General features: G+C 35.9%; 1 protein-coding gene across 1 annotated transcript; it reads right to left on the bottom strand.

Annotated features, from left to right (window-relative positions):
* Positions 1-661: 661 nt before the first annotated feature.
* On the bottom strand, positions 662-23,307 carry LOC121370076. The gene is made up of 6 exons (XM_041495176.1): positions 23,180-23,307; positions 18,437-18,558; positions 14,326-14,398; positions 10,733-10,916; positions 3,095-3,203; positions 662-2,446 (listed from the first exon to the last, which is right to left on the bottom strand). Exons 1-6 carry the CDS (start codon positions 23,305-23,307, stop codon positions 2,283-2,285), a joined length of 780 nt encoding a protein of 259 aa, XP_041351110.1. The 3' UTR covers positions 662-2,282.
* Positions 23,308-24,917: the final 1,610 nt, after the last annotated feature.

Raw genomic sequence — 24,917 nt, 5'->3', positions numbered from 1 at the left:
TGCTGGTATGTGATTGTCATATGACCGTGGCATGTGCTACCCTGTCTGTGTGATGGTGCATATAAAATATTCCTCGCTGCTAATGGAACACTGTAGCGGGTTTCCTCTCTAAGACAATATGTCAAAATTACCAAATGTTTGACATCCAATAACCAATGATTAATAAATCAATGTGGTCTAAATGTGGTGTCATTAAACAAAACAACCTTTAATCTTTTAATATTTGTATTTGCTACTTGTTGGTTTTTGCTTCTATTCGTTTGCTACTCGTTCGATTTTGTTTTTAGTGTGTACATTAATGTCAACTAGAAATAGCTTCTTTTGTTTAACGAGAACACCAGAGCACATTGATTTATTAATCATCGGCTAGTGGATGTCAACCATTTGGTAATTTTGACATATATTCTTATATGCACCATCCCATAGACAAGATAGCACACACTACGGCCTTCGATATACCAGTAGTCGTGCACTGGCTAGAACGAGAAATAGCCCAAGTGGCCCACCTACCGCGCATCAATCTATGTCCACTGGGCTACGCCCCGCCCTACCAGAAATAGATCGCATCCATTGTTTATATAATTATTTTACATTAAAGAGTCCTGACTTCCCTCTTTTAGAAACATACAGTGTAACATAAAACAGTAATAACAACACAAAATTAAGTGCAACATCTTTAATGAGAAAAAACAAAGTTAATACAAACAAAACTTCACAAAATATTCATGAGTATATCGTAAGAACTGCTTTTAGTACGCGAAAAACAACCTCCTGAAAAAACATTTCTTGTGTGACGTCAGTTTGTTGAACATTTAATAATTTCATATTAGTTAACACATTGCTATCACACACACACACACACACACACACACATATACATATATATATATATATATATATACGTTTGTTTATTATTAGTACTTCACTTGATTGTGTTAAGTTGTATTTAATGTTAATAAATGTCATGTGTATTTTATCGTGAAGTTAAATATAACAATAATTATCGTATTAATTCATTTCGAACGTTGCACTTATTTTTTGTTATTGCAAAGTCCTACAAGCTATCTCTTCTTGAGTCAGTGGCATTGGGAAGGTGCCAAAAAGTGTGGGTGTGGACACTTATATATATCAAGAAAAGTGTGTGTGTGTGTGTGTGTGTGTGTGTGTTTATGCATATGCCTAATATATGTGTAAGTTGTGTGCAAATTGTGTTAAATTAAAAACCAATACAATGTAATGATGCGCCGAATATAATGACGTGTTAATTGAGACAAATTCAACAAGCAAATCGGGAAAAACTCGATTGCAAATTACTGTTGTCTAAACAGTTTGAATGGAATGTTAGATAAGACTTAAAACGTTAAACAGGTCAAATAAAGATGTTATATAATCACGAAATTCGGTGAGCCTCAAGGGCGATAAAATATAGTTTTAATATAAAATATTAATCAAACGTAAATCTCAATTCATCTTTATTGTGACACTATAAACAATATACAGAAATCAAAACATCAATTAAAAATATTAATATAGTAAGTTTCAGTACACTTTTTGTAAATGATATGTGCCTTTAATTTAACCGAATCGTGTTTTTAACATACATTCTATAAATTATGATTCAAAAGCATCTGGCTTGATTGAGTTAATATTGCTGGTTATAAATGTTACAAATAATATAAATGTTTTCTGCTTTACATTTAAAATGGTGACGATTCTTATGCGTTACGTAAGCAATTGACTATATCTATTGATAGCAATAGGACACGAGCCTATTGAAATAGTAGCGTACGGTGTTTTTTTGTGCTTTTTTTTTTTTTTTTTTTGGGGGGGGGGGGGGGTTGCATTAAAAACATATTAAATGATTGGGAAAATCCCCCACTTTTGTTAAGTATAAACACATCCTATTAACACATTCAGGATTTTCTTTTGAAAGTCAAATGACAACATATTTATTCTGCAATAACGTTGCCTATTTGTTTGTTGTTCTGAGATTAACACGTCATGTGTATCTTAGCCTGTCATATCAGTACAGTGAATGTTATCAACATTAAGTCCGACGATATTTTAAACACGAAATGATTATACTCACAATTGCATTTCTTTTATTTCTGTAATTAAACATTCTAGTTACATTTCATCAGAGTACCAAGCATACCTATTGAATTCAAAATATAATTCTGCGAAAGCAAGCAAAAAGTTACAATAATATATTGTTTTCTGATTATGTATACGTAAAAAGACGAGTTGCTTTGTGTGGTGGTCGTCATGTTCCGTGGAGCTGCTTAAGACAGATTCTCTTTGCTGTCTGATCTGTTGCGTCTGGACAACACGTGGACAATAAACACCAGACAGATGACGAGGAGGATGAAACATACCACTGCCATGGCAACCACTGCAGCTGTCATCGTGCTGGTCGTCACACATTCCGAATGACGCTTGTCTTCGTCTGAAAGATATACAGTATGCAGTATTAAATCATAATACAAATGCGTATAGACTTAGTATATTACCTGTATACATACTAGGCAGATATGTGTATGTACGTACATAACACACACGTACACAGATATAAACGATACATCCTACACATGCACATATATGCACACACTGTTGTGCTCACATATTTGGTTCTGACGCCTTTCTCAAGTACTATTAAGTACACAATGTCTAACTTTCAATAATATTTATTTATGTTCATATTTACATTCTATAAATTTATTAATGTCTTGATATGTATGAACATCTGTGCCTAATCCATTTGTTTTTCAGAAGAAAAAAAAACGAAAAAAAAAAGTCCAACAGGAAATAGCTCATGAACCCATCGATCGCTTTACAACCGGCCTACTTCATGTCCCTTTATTTTAATAACGTGGTAATATGCCAACCATCAGTACAAATTTCACTTCTTCAAACAACAAATTAAACAACCATTCAACATAATGTTTCTGTAAATTATGATAACGTTATTAAAGTTAAAATAAATGAACGATTACATTTGAAAATGGTAGTTTTCAACGCTAGTTAGTCGCTAAAAATCAACAAAGCAACTTTCTGCTTGACTTAGTAACGATAACTCGTGACCACTGGCACTTACAGTTCTGGAGGGATTCCACCACAGTGATCCCGTAGTTGACCGTTTCGGTGGAGTTGTCTGCCACTTGTTCAACTGCTCGTCTTCGTCGGCTAAAATCGCAATCGGATTCCTACAAAAAAAAACCCAACACGCTATTAATCGTAGCCAGAATATAGAGATAATTTAATTATAGGAAAACGAATACCAAATAACATAGTTTGAGAACTATCACTTACCCTAGATCCCGAGGGTCGTACATTTTCTGTTTAGCATACAATTGATTTTACGCTGCTAACAAACACCAGGATGACCATAATCGCATTGATTATATCAATGAAATTAAATAAAAGAAAAGAAAAGAAAAATATTTTACTAGCTAGGGTAAGTGGTTACATTCTGTAATGATAGTCTACCATTTGCTTTTATTCTTATATTCTGCATCTGAAAAAGGATAGCACAGCTGCATTGATTTATAAATCACATTTTATGGAAATACAAGACAGGTACCGAGATTTCATTCCTCCCTATTCAGACGGATCACGGAATAGCATTTCTGTGACGTTTGTTACATTTGTTGAATCAGACACAATAATTTCCATGAGATTGCCAAAATCATCATCCATATTTGCTGCTGCAATTTGGCCAAACAGTAAAGTCATGGAAGAGATTAAGGATTCGTGTGCATCCAAGTATATTATTTTTACACACTCACTTGCATGTCTCTGACCATTATAATACTGTACGCTGGAGCATTCCGTGGTTGGGATGGTATTATATGGTATTGGGTACCCATCCATGTTAGCACTAAGGGCAATAAAAAGACAGACTCTGCAGCTAAGTTTGCTTTGAATTTGCCCCGCCCCAGTATTGGTGTCCCCATCAGTCCTATATGGCTTGTTATGCGAAGGTGGTCCTGGGAGAGTGGCAGTAGAAGGATGAAGTAGTCTTGCGCCATGCTCACATCGGCCACACACATCTGACTCATTCTATTATTTTAAAGGAGGACCCTCCTACTATATGTGAAAATTGCCAGTGTACACTGACTGTGCGTCACATTTTGTTGGAGTAGTCATCTGAAGCCGAGAAAAGATATATTTGGTAACAGAAATCTGGTGGAATCTTTTAAACTCTTTTAGCCGAATGTTCGCGTGGTACATGGGGGCTAAATATTTTCTGAAGGTCCAAAAGATTTTAAATCCACGGGGCAGCCAAATATGACCCAACTACTTCTGAACAACTATTCAAAGTGCTTAGAAGTTCAGGAGCTGTTTGTGACTGATTCATTATATTGCAATGTTTGCTTTACATCATACCAACTACTGGTTAAGACATCGAGGAACATACAGATGAAAACTATTCTCCATATAAGAGGTAGTTTTTCCAGCTTTTCCACAATGAAGACTGCTCAAAGGAAGACCACACCGATGCTTCTCTGGGGAAGTGCCATGTGATAGAGTATCTCATGAACAACAGTAAACATTGCAACACTGGCATGCTTACCAGTATGTCCCGTTAAAAAGTAGATTTCCTGAAAAATATCGCTATACCATGTGGGATAAAAACAAGGACATTGGCATCAGAATGAGACATTGCTCTATTGTCAGCAGCCCTCCTAGAAGCAAGAATGGTATGCATTACGATTCTCTTGTGAGCCGCCTCGTGCATAGACTGCATATGTGGTATGCCAGTAACACATGTTGCCTTTTGTTGGTGTTAACCTGAACAGTTTTGTTACATCCACAAACACTAATAACCAATGTCTGGTCTTGTTGAAAGAGTATCCTATGTTCAGACATGTAAAATGTAAAGAACTTTGCTAGTCTGGCTTTATTGCCACTGTCCAGTTTGCTGGAATGCAAATTGTTTTACCGACGCTCGTTTTCAGTGTCTGTCCATTGATTCTGTCAGACACCACATGCATTTCTTGAAAAGGGCTACTGCTTTCAAGAGCGAGCACTACAAAACCTTTTGGCCACCTCTTGGAATGTTTCTGATGCAACAGTTTGTGCATGTATGCCAGATAACACTGCATCACACTGTGTGCGAGATATTACCTTTTTCAACCCATGGAGCTCTTACAGATATGGTAACAGCATATGTTTTGCAGCATACTTAGTGGAACAGGTGAATTCCCATATGATATAAATCTTGCTAGTGGAACCTTTTTCACAACTGACATTGAGAATGTACATAATAAGTACACCATCAATTGCTATGTCCGTCTTTATACTAACTGTCTTCTTTGTAGAAAATAAAAAAGATTTCTCAGTAACAATAAAATAAGGCCAGCCAATCAAGGTTTTTTTTTTTAAACGTTTTTATGTCGGGAAAAAAGGATTCTCCTGGAATAAGACATTGTGTATCAGTCTGAGTGTTGTGGAAATACAATTTTTTAATACAGGTAACACTAATATATGTTCTTAGCATTCTAGAAATGCAATTTAATCAAGAGGAGGCCAATGTAAGAATTGAGGCTTATTTTGGTGTTGAATCCTGACACTAAGCATCCACCAGCATGCCAGCACAATTTATTCGTTAAAAGCATTATCCTCAGTTTCAAACTCCGAGTTTATAACGACTACAATTAAGTATTAAATATATATTGTCCTATTTAGAATACCAGTGTCTGCATATGTAGTATGTTTACAGTTGTCCTAATGACTGTAGTAGCTCAAACACTTTATTTTACTTCCAAACAGATCTTTTTGTTCTGTTCATTTGAAACTATTGTGAGGTTAAATCCAGTTTGGACTCCTACACACATTAGGATGATCAGAAACACATTATGTAATCCACAAACACGAATGCTCTAATGTAGTTAAAAAAAAGTATTTATAGTTGTGAAAACGTTCTATTAGTCAGAAACAATGAACTAATGGATGAATGAATGAATGAATGTTTAACGACACCCCAACACAAAAAATACACATCGGCTATTGGGTGTCACAAAATATAAGTATATGAAAATATTATTTACATAATTATGTAAAACCACAGTGTAAGGAGCTGTAGGGGAAAATATAATATAATACACAAATCGAGGTAAAGCATATTTAAAATGTTTGTATAGAAATTAAAGTGTTTAAAAACATTAAAATTAATTCTGTGTGGAAGTTAAAAGATTCCAAAACATTTTTGTTGCCAAATGCATCATTTCTCGTCGGCTTCAGATGATTATATTCCACCAAAATGTGAGGTACAGTCAGTGTACACTGACAATATTCACACTGAGGAGGAGGGTCCTTCTTTAAAATAAATGAATGCGTCAAATGCGTATGACCGATACGGGCACGGCACAAGACTACTTCATCTTCCTGCACAGCTTGTAGGACTGCCAATCTCCCAGGACTAGCTTGGCAGAATGAACCTTGTTCGCGATCGCACCGTCTCAATCATCTTGCCAATTCGAAAAAATATATTGGTTAATATGATATTTAACATCACTATAGGGGACACGAACATCGACATGAGGCAAATTCAAAGCCGACATGGCAGCAAAATCTGCCTTTTCATTGCCCTTAATGCCAACATGGCTTGGTACACAACAAAATATAACATATTTATAGGCAATTGATAAAAAGACACACATTCGTATCGCCATGATATTCCAGGACCTTAATGATTGCCCAGGTTTTAGCAGTATAGATGCTGAATCAGGCAATCTCAAAGAAAGTATTGCGTCTGATGGATAAACTGTAGCAGAAGCGACAAAAATCCCATACCGTGATCCGTCTGTGTAAACAGGAATGTAATCACAGTACCTCTCTTGGATTTCCATGAAATGTTGTTTATAAATAACTGCATCTGCGCGATCTTTCTTTAGATGCACAAGATTAAATACAATTTTCGGTGGTTTGATACGCCAACGTGGCAAAACAAAATATGAAGGCGTTTCCAAAATGTGTGTTAAATTAATGTTAGAAACAATAACAGCAAACTCGAGACAGTCTCTTTAACAGTTCATACCGGAAAAAATGACAGTGTGGCAAAGTTTATCCCTGTTCATGAGATAAATGGTCAGTTGACATTTTCCCACAGAACTAATGCTCCTTATAGTGTATATTGCCCGACAGGATGTGATACAACCAAGAATATTCTTTGGACATGGACAAAAAAATCGGCATTTTGTTTAATAGTATGGAATGCTTCTACATAATGACTACTTAAAAGCTCTGTGAACAAAACAGAAATTATTGCTGAGTATGGTCTTTTATTGGACCTGGTTGACAAAAGGACGTTTTCTTTGAAAACACTTTATTGTGAAAATGTTATGAGCCTTACAAAATATAGTTTTCAGCTGCATTTTTCTCGATATCTTTACCAGTGGATGGTATTGCAATTCATGACTTGTTAGATCCGACATAACCTGAGACGACTGTAACTCACCGGGCACGACTAGTGAGTTGCAGCCCCCAACTTAACAATCTGTGTGTGTTCTTGGGCTCTTAATAGTAGTTAAGAAGATTGCATATACCAAGCAAATTGTTATGTATGTACTGCCGCATGCAACTATCAGGCATCAGTTGAGGATTTTGATGAAAACCTGTGCTTTCACCCATTGACCACATAGAGGTACTGACACAGCAGACAAGATAATGAAAGTGATTAAACTGCAGCTATACTTCTCGATGTGTAGATGTAATCTTTACTAGAAGAGTTGGCTATATTTTGCTTTGCATGTTGAACATTTTCAAATTCTATAACTGTTGGTCGTACACTTGTTATACTCTGGTCATATACTTGTCATACCTTAGTCAGTACATAATTTATTTTGATTCTAAAACCTTTCTGTATTCTTCAGAATCTAAAACAAATATATTTTAATTCAAATATATAATTATATCATGCCTAAACATTCATTTTGTTTTGGTATGCATATTTGTTGCTCGATTACCGTTCTTTTGGGTGTTATTTCTCTTATGTAATGACCATTGAACAAATAAATGTATTATCCCATCAGGCACTCATAACGGGAAAAACGGGGAAAATAAAAATCATAATTTCTCACTGAGACATTATCATATTTACTTGAACCAAAAAATAATTTGTATATATGTCTACTCTGCTATAGCATTTTTCATTAATTTATTGTATTAAAAAGTGTACTATTACGTGGCATCTGTGTCACAATGTTATTGCTTTTGTATCTTTCATGTGCCTTTTATACAAAATACCTAAATATGGTTGCCTGAATATATCGGTTAGGTGTACAAAGCAGGGGCGTAGCGTGAGCTGGACCGGGGGGAGGGGGGGGGGGGGGGGTGTTTCGAATATGAACCAAGTGGACCTTTTTTATTTTGCTTTTGCAGCACCAGAAACTCCATATGTTTTAGTTCTGAAAGCGGACCATTTGTTTCAGCCGAACCCCCCCCCCCCCCCCCCCCCCCCCCCCCCCCCCCCCCCCCAGCCTACGCCCCTGCAAAGGTAGTGTGTTTTCGTAGGCGTAGCTTACATTGTTTCGGTTCATTGACATTTGAACGCAAAAACAGTAAGCACGTCTGGACCAATCAGATGGCCGTAAAGTGTATAGACCAAACAAAATTTAATGACTGTTTCATAGACAATTTTGTAATGGATGAAATAGCTGATACTATTACATGTACGGACTATTTCACAAATAATTAGTACGATAAACCTAATTTTAATTTCGCATGCTTATTTCAGTTAAAGTACTAAATTATCGAGTCTCAATACCGACATGGTTAACTGGAAATTCCAAGTTAGCGTTGTTATAAATATAGATGACTTGTTCGATTTAGTCGGCATTTTCTGATCACAATAATTATTTAGTACTTCAAAATAAGCAGCCATGTATGGATATAATGTAATTTACATATATATATATATATATATATATATATATATATGTGTGGGAAAGTGCAAGAAAGAGACAAATGAATACATAAATATCTTATTTATTGTTTATGTTGTGTGTTTTTTTTGTCTGCGAGTGTGTGTGTACGTGGATGTGTGTGAATGTGTACGTGCACGTGCGTGCGCGCGTGTAGCCTACACATGTATGTGTTGGCGATGCTATATATGGGGTATAAACCAATTCCCAAACGAGTTTCATGAAGTTCGTGGAGACGAATGTTGTCATTCATTTATTATCCACAAACTGTGATTTATAACAAACGTTATATATGATTATAATCGCTTCACAATCAGTGTCATTAACATACAGCTATGCCAATTACTGTGACGTTAGTGATGTCAGTATCAAAGTAATGAGTGCCGCAAGCTTACATCTGCTATAGAAACTATATATAGTGACGTCAGAATGCATTATTATCACACATGCCATAAAGATAGAGTGGGGAATTATATTTGTGTAACCGTTTATTGTAGACCCTGTGGGTAATAAATAGAGGATTCACCACGAGTGGTTTTGAATATGGAAAATTTCAAACGAGTTTATGTTAATCGGTATTTGTCGAGGCTCTGGCGAGGATCTGCCGAGACAAATACCGATTAACATAAATACGGTTAATATTTTCAAACGAGTTTATGTTAATCGGTATTTGTCGAGGCTCTGCCGAGGATCTGCCGAGACAAATACCGATTAACATAAACACGGTTAATATTTTCAACCGAGTTTATGTTAATCGGTATTTGTCGAGGTTCTGCCGAGGATCTGCCGAGACAAATACCGATTAACATAAACACGGTTGATATTTTCCATATTCAAAACCACTCGTGGTGAATCCTCTATTACCATTCTATTTATCCTATAACACTTCTAAAATAACATTTTAATTAAAAAAATTAGTATGGTCTCACTACACAGATGTCATCTGCCATTGAAACCCGTGTTAAATTGCCCAACTTCAAACGAAGATTGCCAATAGAACGGGTTCTCGTTGGCACTAACAACATACACCATTGCGAAGATACATTATAAGCATTTATTTTCACTCCAAAATTGAGAACATTTCCGTCTCAGTTTTTTGCTATATGACGCATGTGGCTGTAATACCTGTCCGAACAGGTTGTTCATTAACCGATTCACCCTGGCTGTCTCTTACACTATACATTCATTTCCCAAAAGGTCAATGCACAATATTACAAAATAGATGGGCAAAATACAGCCAGAAGGCTTACCATTAAACATACCTATTGTTTTAATTCTTCACCATTTCCTAGAAGTGAATATGTGAACCATAAATTGTGTTACAATTAGGAACTATAGTGGACCGTGATCAATAAACTCCCACCCGGAAGTGATCTGTGTAGTGAGACCTAAATCACAGTACTAAAGTCGCAGCCATCGGTTATATGATGTCATCACGATTAGCACAAATTAGTTTGACGTCACGCATTTTAACTAAAGCTTTGAAAACGTTACTCTCAGGTACACAGGACTTGTTGGCTTGTAAGCAAATGACCCATCCACAGCAACACATTACCTAGAGACCTTGCACATTTGCATACCATTATTAACCGGGTTAATATACTAACATTATCACATGGGTTCATGGCATGATATTATGGGTAAGTTATAGGATAAATAGTTGTATGTAATATAATATTAAAATTCCATCAACATCGCCGGGGATTCAGGTCACCAGTGTGTGTGTGTGTGTGTGTGTGTGTGTGTGTGTGTGTGTGTGTGCCTGTGTTCATGATGTGTCTCCTTTATGATATTAAAATTTCACAAACCGTGGGATCTGCACATCGAGCGAGGTCGCCTGCAACGCATTTCCTCACAATGAACTTCCAAGTCAAGTCAGCAGAATTTATAAATTTCACAACACGCATCTTAACTGTAGCTTGGAGATGATTGTTAAAATATGTGATCGGGGGATGGGTACCGAAGTATGCTTCTTTTTTTGGAATCATACATCTGAAATTACAAAATATATAATATTATTTACTATTTATTGTAACATAAAAATAACAAGGACAATTATTTTAGATTGAATAATATTGATTACCATTTACTTAATCGTATTAAAGATGAAAATATTACATTTTGTACGGGCCAAACTTACTAATCCTGGTTTCATTAAAAGCAGGTGTTTAAGCATTGTGAATACATGCACTTACAAGCGTGTAAGTTAAAAACAGACGTTGCAAATTCGGCCTCGTATGTTCATTATAAAACAACAATACACAAGTTCGAAACATGAAAACACTATTATGGATTTGTTTTAGTGTTGCATCTTCATACATGACGTATATTTTTTAATCACTTGCCCCTTATTGAAAAATGTAGAAGATTTCCTCTGAAGATTATGAATCAGAATTCCAAAATTAATCAATGTTCTCTAATTGATAAATCTGTGTGTTCTAGAGGTGTTAAAAAACACAGCCCGAAACACATTTTGTGTCACAAATAACGGGGCGGGACGTAGCACAGTTGTAACGTGCTAGGTTGATGTGTGATCGATCTAGGATCGACTCCCCTCGGTAGAGGGCTTTTGGCCATTCATCGTACTATCCTGTTATGGGATGCTGCATATCAAATATAATTTGCTGCTAATAGGAAAGAGTAGCAGTGGAGTTCATCTTTCATTGTTTATATGGTCCTTAAAACTATGTCCATGGCAAACTCCAACCTCAAGCCAGATCATGTACAGCATAGATCGATGTCTAGAACTATACGATCCCATGAAGCGAAATAAGAAACAAAAGACCAGTGTGATCAGGGTCTCCATCAAACAACAGGTGGTAGAGCAAGCCAAAGCTGACCTAAAACGAAAGCAATAAGATAGTGGTATGGATGGAATTCCTCGAAACGACGGTAATATACTATAAAAGAAGCAACGAGGGTCCGATATTTCAGTTTGAGTTCTCATGAAGACCACATGCTCAGAATGTGGTTTTACATTCTCCAGGATATGCGCCATTTGGGATCATGTTCAACAAAAACATACTGAAGATTACTACAGACACCATTATTATCACAACCCGGGTGTGCTGGGGAACCACTACAAAAATAGTCGAGAAGTCGAAGAAAGCCACGACAACACTGACATATTGGGGGAAATGGCTACATTGGATATCTGTGGCAGCTCTGTTGGACCTCATTTTCAACAAAACGCATTCTTCACAGGTGTAAATACTGCCGCATTCATCAAACTTGTAAGATCCAGCCACATTTGTTTTCCCCATAGAATTCGAATGCATTTTTACATTTTCGTGAAATATGCATTAACCATCGTTTTACCTCGCACAACAGCATTATTAAATAATTATTAATTTAATAATGAAATAAAAATAATTTGTATTAGTATTTAAAAACATTCCATGGTCAAGTAAATTATTAGCAAAAGTTCAAGTGGACGAAATATATCATGGCGTTACGTGTCTTCGATAAGATAAGCTAAAGATATTAACAAAAAGCAAAAGAAGTCAAAAATTAGGAAAAATGTATATAATAAATATACCATTTCATGTTTGTTTTTTCGAATACGATTTATAATATGTCATCTCGTAGTTCGCAGGTGTGTGGCACGGATATCCACAAGAGGCAAGCACCTGTCGCGGCTAGAGAGACGAGGACTGGGGTGTGGACAGCAAAAGAAGTTGAAAGATAGGAGGAGAAATGAGACAGAATTCAAAGGAGAGAAAAGAAAGTGGGCATTGGGATAAAAACAAATCGTATTCGGAAAACCCCCTATGAAATAGCCTCTATATATTAAAGGTCCACAATATGAAAATAGAAGATTTTATTGTTCGAAGATAATCCTATAATTGGTTAACTAAAGGCGTATTTGCAAAAGCAATAAATGTCTACAAATTTCGCAGACATCGGTAGCTCGGACAGCATGTGACACAGTCGGCTCACTACGAGATCAAGGAATCTAAGTGGTTGTGTGTGTACTGCCAATGTGCTACGGTATCTGTGATTATGTAATGTCGTTGTAAAGATGTGTTTTCAGACGTAGGATGCACGTTTGTTCCTGGTCGGATGGTGTAAATGTCGCGGTAACGACGGTCGTTGTAACGAGGTCTGACTGTATATGTTAAAACAATAAATGTAGGAAAATTATTATTATTTTTAGAAAAAATCGCATTAACATTCGGTAGGCCTATCTGTTTTTGTCTTCGGGCGATGTTCGGGATATAGTTACGTACAGCCCGAACATGAAAAATGTGATTTCTTTCTAAAAAATAATTTTCCTACATTTATTTTTTTAACATATATAAATGCATCGTGTTGAGGTGTATCTTTGTGCCAAATATGAACAATGTACACCTCGCCATTAACATTCGGGCTTTGTTTTTGTTACCGGGCGACGTTCGGGCTCCGAGCTGCAAATAGGATGAACAGGGGGATACAGGCTTGGAACAGACAAGTTCTTTAACAAAAGTTTTGGTGCCATTCCCATCGACCATCTTAGATAATTGTTGTAATCCCCAGGTGTGTAGTGGTCACTGCAAATCGAATCCCATATTGACGATCCTTTCCAATACGCACGTGTTCGGTTTAAAAACTGCTTCCGTGCAAACAATGTCGGTTTGTCTTTCGGAAAAATAAGCAAACTTCTTTTGCCTTTAAATGCAGCTTTTGTACATCCATACACCGAACAATGGTTCACCATGTTTCACATTTGAAAGATATCATCAAAATAATATTCCACACATACAATTCAATTCAATAGAATATTTTCGCGTTTTAAAAATACACGTGTTCCACTTTCATGTAAAATGACCGAAAGGCTGCGAATCACGCGGTCATGTTATGCCGGTTAGCGCGTCACGGGGTCACGGGGTCACGTGACTTGACTCTTGGAGTTTAGAGGCTTTTTGGCAAGCGATGGGAAAAACGTGACTTTTTATTGCGAATATATTAAAAACGGGTAAATTTTTTAAAATGTATTTTATTGATACTTCATATATATTGTAAAAGGTATACGTAGATACCAAACAATAGTGAATTACGTTTTTGATCAATGTAGACCTTTAACAGTAAGGCTGTAACAATAATAATAACAATACAGCATCGAATTGCAATAAGATGCGTGAAATATTCAACCGTTCAAATGTGCATTTAAGACAAGTGTTTGTTAAAAACATCTCTAGGTGAGAGAGTACGTTAATTTACCACGCAGTGTATGTGCTGTTTAATGTGTCTACAATTATATGTGTTTCTTCTCTTCTCTGTATACCTGCGATGTACAAAAATAAAATTCATTGTAGTCTCCATTGCAGTTGCGCAAAACCCACACGTCTAATTTCTAAGGGCCAGTCAGCTGCTTCGTGTGCAACTTGTTAAATAAAAATAAAAATTATTAGTCTGTACTTGCCCTCTGTTACAAAGTGTTCTTGTTTGTCCTACTGTCGAAACAGAGAGCTCGCCTAAAAGGATTTTTGTTAGTCCTGAAATAAACACCAAATATATAACTTAATAGGTTGCATATCCAATGTAATCAAGGTATCAGACATTTTTCAGATGCATGCTTTCAGAGTTTGATAGCTTTAAAAACTCATAGGTTAAATACTGTTAAAATAGCAACAGATTCAACAGTGTAAGTAAAACAATGCGAGTTAAAAGCAAAGTGCCCCTTCCCCCCAAAAACCCAGAATAAATAAATATATAAATAAATAAATAATAAATAAATAAAATAAAAGTAAATTAAAAAATAATAATATATAATAATAATAATAATACCCCCCCCCCAAAAAAAAAAAAAACCCCAAAAAACCCCAAAAAACCACACACACAAAACCCCCACAAAAACAACAACAAAACAACAACAACCAAAAAATAAACAAACAAACACAAACAAACAAACAAACAAACAAAACAAACAATCACTGCCCAGGAGTCTGCAGTAAAAATATATGCTAAATCTAGTAATATCATAGAAAGTATTGCATCTGATGCTGATGGAAAAACTGTAGCACAAACCATAGTGTTCCCATCCCATATCCATATGATCTATTTATTTGATGATCTATAAGCAGGAATGCAATCATGGCTGTTTATAAATAACTGCATCTGTGCGAACCATTCTGAGGTGTACACAATGAAATAGCATTTTGAGTGGTTTGGAACACCAAGGAGGCAAAATTAAATATAAAGGTGTTACCAGAATGTCTGTTGAATCAATGTTGGTAACATAATTTGAAGACCAAAAACAGCGTTATGTGATGTATGTTTTGGCATCAATTTAATCTGGTGGTATTCTGCAGAGAAATCTTTGGAAGTCTTAACACTAAAGATTTCTCTGCAGTATGACACAAAGATTACGTTGATGCCAAAACATCCATCACATAACGCTGTTTTTGATAATGAACATTTGTAATTAGGGAAAATTTACTATTAAAACGTTGAAGACATAGTGATTGCCATATAGCTCAATCTGCCAGTAAGTGACAATTTGCATCGGTATGCATAGCGCGAAGCAGGGAACTGATTTATTACCAGCAGATATTTCTTTTATTTCTAATTCTTGTGGGAAAATCAATGAAAAGTAATCTGTAATCCTGTTAGTATTGAATTATACAAGCTCGTCAATATAGCGGAAAGTAAAGTTAAAAGCTGGTGCCGACCTCAGCATCTGCCCAGCACACGTTTGCAATATTCTGAAGATCCTATGTCTTTATTTACTTTTATTTTGAATGATTTTCAGACGTGAACTTACTGGAGATAACCTGAATGCATATCACAGTGCTAGGACAAAAGGATGATAGTGAAGAAGTGTAAAGAAAGTGATAATAACATCAATATAAAAATCAATACATAAATGAAAACACAGTGTAAAGAACTGTGCAAAAAATACAAATATCACAGACTGTAAAAATAAAATTTAGAATAAAAGTCAGTATCACGAAGAAATTGTAATAGAAGTTCTGGATGAAATCGAAAAGAATGCATCACATTTCTTCAAACAAATATATCTTTTCTTGTTTACTTCATATGAGTGCATTCCACCAAAATGTGGCGTCCATCAATGTACACTTACAGTGCTTAAACTAATGTGGAGGATCCTTCTTCAAGATACATGAATGGGTCAGGTATGTATGACCAATGCAAGCATGACACAATCCTATTCTATCCTTCATACACTGCCTATTGGAGGACTACCACACTCCCAGGACTGGCTTCACAGTATAAAACTGGTCTGCAACTGTACCGTTCTAATCCTGCCACTATGCTTAAAATCAATATACAGCACACCAACCCTGGCATGAGGCAAATCGAAAGCAGACGTGGCAGCAAAATCTGCCTTTTCATTAACAATTTCTTTAATGGCAATAGATAAAAAGACACACTTGCATATCACCATCCCAATTAATGGATGGTCCACCTTCTTGTTTCGTAAAGTTTGGCGACACGAAAGATGATATGTTTTGATGCAATAAGATCCTTTGTGTCTGATGGAAAAATTGTAGCACAAGCCACAGAATTCCCACCCCGTGATCCGTCTGTATAAACAGGAATGTAATAACGGTACTTGTTTTGAATTTCCATGAATTTTTTTTTGTAAGCAACAGCATCTGTACAATCTTTCTTCAGATGCGCAAGATCAAACACAAGTTTAGGTGGTGTAATACACCAAGGTGGTAAAACAGAATATCAAGAGTTTCCAAAGTGTCTGTTACATCAATGTTGGAAATCGACAAAAAACGCTTAATGCAAAGACCAAATGTAAGGATAGCATTTGGCCTTGCATCAAACAACTTCATATGTTTGTTATCAAACGCCGCGCTATGTGTACCTTGGGAGCTATCTTGGCCTTTGATGATGATCGTTGAAATTTTGAATGTCCATCTCATCATCCAAATCTCCCAAAACCTCATTGGTATTACTAGAGTGAATCAGATGTTGTTCAGACTCTTTCGTTTAGCCGTTATGAACAACTATATTTATGTTTAGATTTATCTTTTTTTAGCATGAGGGACACTGAGGCCTGGTACCCCAGAACTCGACCTACTTGGCTGGCTATTTATCGAAACATGATCGGTCATTTGCGAGACATCGTTTTGTTTTTGTGTTACATTATTGTGCTTTTTGTAGCCTTTACAGCCTGCTTTGCTGCTTTTTGAATACCAGAATGTCTTTATTTTTATTTTGGCTCATCATAACTCCATGTCAAATTAGTGTTAGTAGATACACTCTTGGTGGACATTTTAACAGCAGTCGCATATGACTTATCCGTCACAATTGGCGTTACAGTCTACACTAATTTCCTTGCTTCAGTAAAAGATATGTTTCTCAACTTTCATCTGTTCAACCTTTTATTCCATTTTCAACTTTGCACAGTGACCCCCGCGAGTATGTAAAGTGATTTCCTTTGCAGCCTTACTGTCATGGTAAAACTGACCACAACGAGCACAAGTCAACAGACCACGACGAGAATTCTGACCATGGCCATATTTCTGGCACTGGAAACACCTCAAGGGTTTAAGAATATAAGGCTCAACAGGTATGTTGAGATACCTGGCATTAATCGATGCTGGTAGGATGGGTCTGTTAAAAGTGTTCGTCGAAACAAGCTCATTATTCCGACGAATCACTATATTTTTGACTACTTAACATCGTGTGATGACAAATTGTCACACATTTCTTTATGAGCTATACCCACAAGATCTCTCGAATGAATAACCACCTTGGAAGAATTTAAGGAGGAATGTGGCACTACATTGATGACAACATTACACAAAACTGTTGAGTTCATGAAACACTTAAAGTGACTCTCGATCAATCATTCAACGAGCAAAGACCATTTTTGTACATTTTCCAACTCACCAGTCAAGACGACAATCCCTTTTTGGATGGCAAAAATGAGACAACTTCTACAAAGCTCCATCATCAGTAGAACTGATAACAAGGAACCGTTGTCAAGATCCACTGGCTGTTATCTTTGATTATTTAACATTTTGTGATATCGTGGATTCCTCATCAGATGATGAGAAATCCGGGTCCCATCTGATTGTGATGATTTGTTTTTACCCATTATTAGGTCTATTGTGATTCATCAACCATGCCCCCACCCATCACAGGGTCCATCAAGGGGACATAAAGCTGCGGGTAATCACCAGCCACTCATGCCAGGAATACAATACAACAAAGTACTTGTAAATGCTCCACATTAATAATAAAACAGTTCACAGTTATCTTGTATAATAAGATCAGAGACATATATTGACGAAATTGTTGTACTGCCAGAACAAGATGACAATGGAAACCATTCCACCTACCGAATATGACCTAGTGCTAGTGCTGGTATTGGAGCAAAGGTAAGCAAGCATGGCTTGTATATCTCTGTGTACAAGTGTTTGTTGAAGTCTCTCTCTCTCTCTCTCTCTCTCTCTCTCTCTCTCTCTCTCTCTCTCTCTCTCTCTCTCTCTCTCTCTGTGTGTGTGTGTGTGTGCGTGTGTGTGTGTGTGTGTGCATCTGTGCGTCCATACCGTTACTTCCTGTCAATGTAAAAGTGATTTCTTGAGCAATAGCTTGCGTGGTTCCACTAGGACTAGCTGTCAAGGCCACATCCCCGAATCCGCCCGTTACACTTGATGCTCCTAAACCAACCCTGAAAACAGAAATGTTTGATTTAAGAAAGTCTAGCAATAGATCGGTTCCTTCATGTTGATGACCTATATGTCAAAGCCAAATCGACCATTAAAACTAACACTACTGAAACTTATAACATATAATTTACCTGCACAGGCGCAGTTGCAGTAGACATGTACTACTTGAAAAAGATGCTCATTATGTGTGTATGTATGTATATATGTATGTATGAGTGTGTGTGCTTTGCGTACGTGCGTGCGTGCGTGCGCGTGTGTGAATGAATGGATGAATGAATAAATGCATGTATAACTGTATGTATGTACGTACAAAATCTGAATATCATACTATAGTAGTGTTGGAAATAGAATAAAACTGATTTTCGTGGATTATTTATTTCACATTAAACTGACAAGTACATATTTTGTAAATATATATTTAATGATACTCTACCTAATTTAGCATTTACTTGTTTGGGTTCTCAGTGATGTACAAGGTGGTGTTTACTCTTGAAATTAAAAGAAATATGTCACTAAACAGATGATTTGTGCACTTTATTGGAACAGACTATAACAAATGTTGATCAACATGTGTCAGTTTCATTAACCCGTAAACAAACTTTTAATTTAAAACTGCAAGTTACCTGAGTACTTTGAATTACAGCATAAATTATTAATTATTATCAGCATATTTAGTGAATATAAATTCAATATAAGTACATTAGAAATTTACACAATCTTGCAACCACTTAAAGGTGCTATATCATAGTTATATGCGAGCATCTGTTTGTGATAACGATTCTCCAATAAAAATGTATTTTCTACTAGTAGATAAAATTTTGTTAGAATCGTTTATGGGCATATAGTTAAAGGTGTAGTCTTTAAATTTTAAAGCAAAATTTAATTTTAAAACATTATTTGCAATAGCTGTCATTATGCAACTTGGAGATAGCTCCTTTAATACATAACACCTTTAATACCGGTATAATAGATCAAACACTCAGAATGGTTCTTGACAGTTTTGCTCAAAAGTTACTTAGAAATGTCTACAAATATTTTGTTTTGGAAAAGGATAGGGGTTATATTGCAACAGCAATGAAATTGACACATGTCGATCAAAATTTGTTATAGTCTGTTCCTATAAAGTGCACAAATCACCTGTTTACTGACATCTTTCTTTTAATTCCAAGAGTAAACAGCACCTTGTACATCAATGAGAGCCCAAACAGGTAAATGCTAAATTAGGTAGACTATCATTAAATAGATATTTAAAAAATATTTACTTGTCTGTTTAATATGTAAGAAATAATCGACAAAAATCAGGTTTATTCTATATCAGATACTACTTTAGTACCTCATTGTTTAAAAATGAATACCACCCGTTTTCGTTCCTATAGTATTCCTTCTAATTCAGTTTGAATGTAACATATATTTTGTATTTATGCATATTTCTTTGTTCTTCTTTTTCTTTGTTTTTTTTCTTCTTTTTTTTTTTTTTTTTTTCTTTTTTTTTTTTTTTTGGGGGGGGGGGGGGGTTGGGTTGTCTGGGGTTTTTTTGTTTGTTTTTTTGGTGGGGGTGCAGGCGAGGGTGCAGGATTTCTGAAGGGGGGGATGTCCACATGGAATATTTTTATTATTTAAGCATTTAGAACAGTTAGTATAATCACCTTTTCCCTTGAAGGTTATGGTCGGTTTTCAAAAAGGGGGGAGGGGGTCCGGACTCCCTGGACCCCCCTTTATCCGCTACTGGCGTGTGTGTGTGTGTGTGTGTGTGTGTGTGCGTGTGTGTGTGTGTGTGTGTGTGTGTGTTTTGTTTTGTTTTGGGGTTTTCAGTGCATTAAAAAAAAAAAAAAATATATATATATATATATATATATATATATATATATATATATATATATATATATATATGAATATTAATTTACCTATACTTTATGGCCATTATTTTACACAGACATAAATCGTACTTAAAGATACCAATTAATTTGTATTGTTTTTGTATGATTTGAGAATTTTCAAAAAGGTTAGGTGGTGGTGGGTTTTTTTTTAAAAAGACACCAGTACAGCACATCAGCTATTGGATGTCAACTATTTGGTACTTCAGGCATATAGTCTTGGAGAAAACCCGCTACATTTTTGTATTAGTAGCAAGGAGTCTTTTATATGTACCATCTCACAGACACTCAAAAACACCAAAACAAAACAAAAAGAGAAACACCAAAAACCACCTTCTGACTCGAATCAAGCTATGTTTAGGAACTGTTTGAATTTTAAAAAAATATTGAGCTACGGTGTCCATTGTTTATTAAAAAGGCAACAGTAACAATTTGTATAATAAATAATTTAAACTTGTTTTGCAATATATTTTTAACTCCAATATTGTTTTTTGTTATTTCATACTATAGATATAATATTTAATACTGATAAATAACCAATTTAAAAAGTTACTTTGTTTATTTGTTAATCATAACAATTTATCATCCAGTAAGGGTTTTTGTAGGAAATATCACTGGCACTGTAACTTGCGATATTCTCCGCAGGGTTATTTCTCGCTTCAGCCAGTGCACCACGACTGATACATCAAAGCCTGTAGTATGTGCTATCCTGTCTATGGGATGGTGCATATGAAAGATCCTTTGCTGCTAATCGAAAAGAGTAGCCCATGAAATGGAGACAGCGGGTTTCCTCTCTCAATATCTGTGTGGTCCTTAACCATATGTCCGACGCCATATAACCATAAATAAAATGTGTTGAGTGCGTCGTTAAATAAAAAATTTCCTTCCTTGTTTACAACTGTCGGAAATGAAAAGAATGATAAGAAAGAATACCCCCTGGTGTCTTATGACATCATAATTTATCAGCACTCGTTGATAAAAATGTAAAAATCATCGGCAAGCCTCGGATTTCATACTTTTATCAATTCGTGCTGATAAATTATGATATCACAAGACACTCGGGGAGTATCTTCTATATATCGGCTAAACATTATGTCACTTCCAATTTCAGACAGTGGTAATCACGCAGTGTTTTTTATTTGCCCAGTAGTCAGTCTTGGATTTGGTCTTTTTTTCGAAAGTATTCAATTCAATTTATGTTTGAAGTGATAAAGTTCTAAATTAACATTTTCCAAGGAATCCGTTGGTGCAAACCGATTTAAAAAATAAAATATGGCAAACATGACACCCACCACCCCAAACCCCAACCCAACCCCAATTCGGGCCACCAATTATTTGCTACGGGGGTCAGCATGAAAACTCGCGTATATATGCAAATGTTGGTCGATTTAAAAAAAAAAAATTCTATCGATTTATATCAATTTAAGGATGGCTAATTTAATAAAATACTTTTCAAAATCCAAGATGGCCACCATATTGCTCATCATTCAAAATGGCCGCCAAAAAGGTGAAATGTTCTAATGGTTTCACCATATATATATCTTATCCCCTTAATGTTTATATTGACACAGCTTTGTTGCAGGTTAATAATCAGATAGAAAATGTCCCAAAATGGTCGTCACAAATAGATAACTTGTATTAGATATGACATCTAATATACAAACAAGTTCGCAAAGAAAAACGATACTTTGAGCGGTATAATTATGCCTTTATATTGAGAATTTTATCGGAAAAAGTTGTTTGTAAACATAATTCAAGTGGACTTTTATCGATGATCTATTAGTCCTTTTATAAATTATAACAATTAATTATTTTTTGTGACATTTTGTTTTCTTTTTTGTACGTGTCATTGCTGATGATACTGTGTAAGTTTTCAGATTCATTGTGTGTTCAGTTACCTGCTACAATACTGTGGCAATAACGATAAAGAAAAGATAAAGATATTAACGAGATTTGAAATGGATGTGGTGAAATCATCACAAAATGTCACCATTTTCGATGCCATTTTGAATGTTGAGTAGTATGGCGGTAATCTTGAATTTTGACAATTATTTGATTAAATTGACCATCCTTAAAGAAATCGACAGAAAAATTTCACAAATCGACTAACATTTACACATATAAGTAAATTTCCATGGACACACACCCGCAAATCATGAAGGGGTCCGAGGGTTTATGTAGGACATATTTGATCAAACATCGATTAGCCCCATCGGATTGTTTGGAAATATTCTAATTGAAATCAACTTCAAACATAAAGTCAGCTATTTGCAGTATTATATACATTGGCTTTCTTCGTGGAGTTTTTTCTTCTTCTTTTTGAGTGGGGGGAGCGGCATGCAGCGCGACAAAGACAGGTCATTCGTTAGACAAGCAAGATGTGCTTTTAAATAAAACAACTCAAGCTATCCATCTAAACATGTATATGTCATTAAAACAACTGACTAATATGTGAAGGACATCACCGTGGTTATTCCATAAAATAAACGGGGTATACCAGAAATGAAGTACACAGAGGAATATTTAGCAGTGCGACCAGAAACGGAGTGGGCTTTCTTGTGTTGTTATTATTATTATTATTATTATTATTATTATTTCTTCTCTTTTTTTTCTTCTTCTTCTTTTTTTTTTTTTTTTTGGGGGGGGGGGGTAGCCCGAGAACTCTGACGGTAAGAGTGCAATTGCTGCCCTGGATTGTACGCATATCTAGAACCTAAAAACAGGACTTCATGGGGATGAATATATTTACCACAAGGGTGTGACCATTTTGAATGTGTAGGCAACATGTGATGCTGACGAAAGATTTACTAGCGTGTCATAGGAATGGCCAGAATCCGTCCACGACAGTCGGGACATGAAAAAGTCACCTGTTGGCATTTTGATGGCGAACTCTAGAACTGATGCTTTGTTTTTAGGAGATTAGGGGTATGGCATTGCACCCTGGTTTATGACCCCATATAAGAATCCTGCGTTACCAAAGGAAACGTCTTTCAACAGGATTCATAAGAAGGAACGCGTTATCACTGAACGTTGTTTTGGGCAGCTGAAGAGAAGATTTCCCATCATGCAATTTATTTTCTTTGTTTAATGCTCGGCATCTGAGATTTACTAAATAAGACATTTCTGGCTCATGGTTTAAAAAAAAAAAAAAAAAGTACAGGGTGTCACTGGTCCCCTACGCTAAAGATTATAGACCGACCCAATTCCCGTTGAAAATCAGATTATAATTTGCACCTTTTCAGAAATCTAATTTTTTTTAGCATTTCGGCTTACGATCTCCACCTCCGACAATAGACAAAGACAGGCACATCCTTCAGCAAATTAACAAACGTTTTCTTCTTGTTGCAGCTTGTGGTTTCCTGGTCCAACATTTTTCTAGAGTGAAAGATCTGTGTAATATGCCAGGCATTTATAGTACATCTCCACCTTAGACGAAATAGACAAGCAAGCCAATTACACATGAAATTGAACCATCCGCACGAAGAAGCTGACAGTTGGTAAACAAGCAAATGCTTGTCAAATACGAGCATTTGCTTTCAAGCAAAAGTAAAACCGTATGCGTATGAAATCAAGCTTATCCTTTTACTTTTATATTTTGCTTCGAGCAATAGCTTTTTGTTGCTATTTTTTTTATGCATATGGACCAATATGAACGACAAAACCTTAATACATGTTCAGAGCCGTATTTCGGCATAATGCAGAGTCGAATGGACATTTGGCAAAAGCGTCGGAGGAGATCCTTTACTGGAAATTCCATCATTCCTGAACCGCCACGAGTAATGCTGGATCAGTAAATCAATATAAGATAATAAAAATGTACTGTCACCGATAAAACATTTTTACAGTCATAGCTTGAAATACACCAAAATAGATACAAATTCGTAAAACGTCCACTACAAATCTTTCGAGCACTTATTTTTTAAAAACAAGATTCAATTGAGTGATCAACTATATTCTTAAAAACACAAACAGTACAAGTAACATTATTTTCCATTAAAAAAAAACAAATCCGCATGGGCGGATCCAGGAAATATTTTTAGGGGGGGACCAAAAAAGAAGGGCACATTGACTCGTCAAAAGGGCACCTTACTACAAGTTTTGATATTTACAATTAATATGAATTCCTACAGTTCTACGTCATAATATACTAGCAATAATGAAGTAAATTGGCGTCACTCGCGTTAGAACCTCAATGGGGCCCCATTGAGACTCAATAACACAGACACATATCTGCAAGCTTGCGCATGTACACGAAAATCTTGATTTCATTTATCTACAATATAATTATTGTTTACTTAAAAAAAAAAAAAATATACAAACAAAAAGGGCACTTGGACATTTTGAGGGCACTTGAACAATTTTTTTGGGGGGACGCGTCCCCCTGGTCCCCCCCCCCCTTGGATCCGCCCATGAATCCATTGTAGGTTTGTTTTTCTCGATCCCCGTCAGTGGGCCCATTGGGCTATTTCTCGCTCCAGTGAGTGCAC

The sequence above is a fragment of the Gigantopelta aegis genome, chromosome 4 (assembly GCF_016097555.1).
Source record: "Gigantopelta aegis isolate Gae_Host chromosome 4, Gae_host_genome, whole genome shotgun sequence".
Lineage (NCBI taxonomy): Eukaryota > Metazoa > Mollusca > Gastropoda > Neomphalida > Peltospiridae > Gigantopelta > Gigantopelta aegis.
The sequence above is the reverse complement of the archived record's forward strand: the minus strand, read 5'-3'. Positions and strand labels throughout refer to the sequence as shown.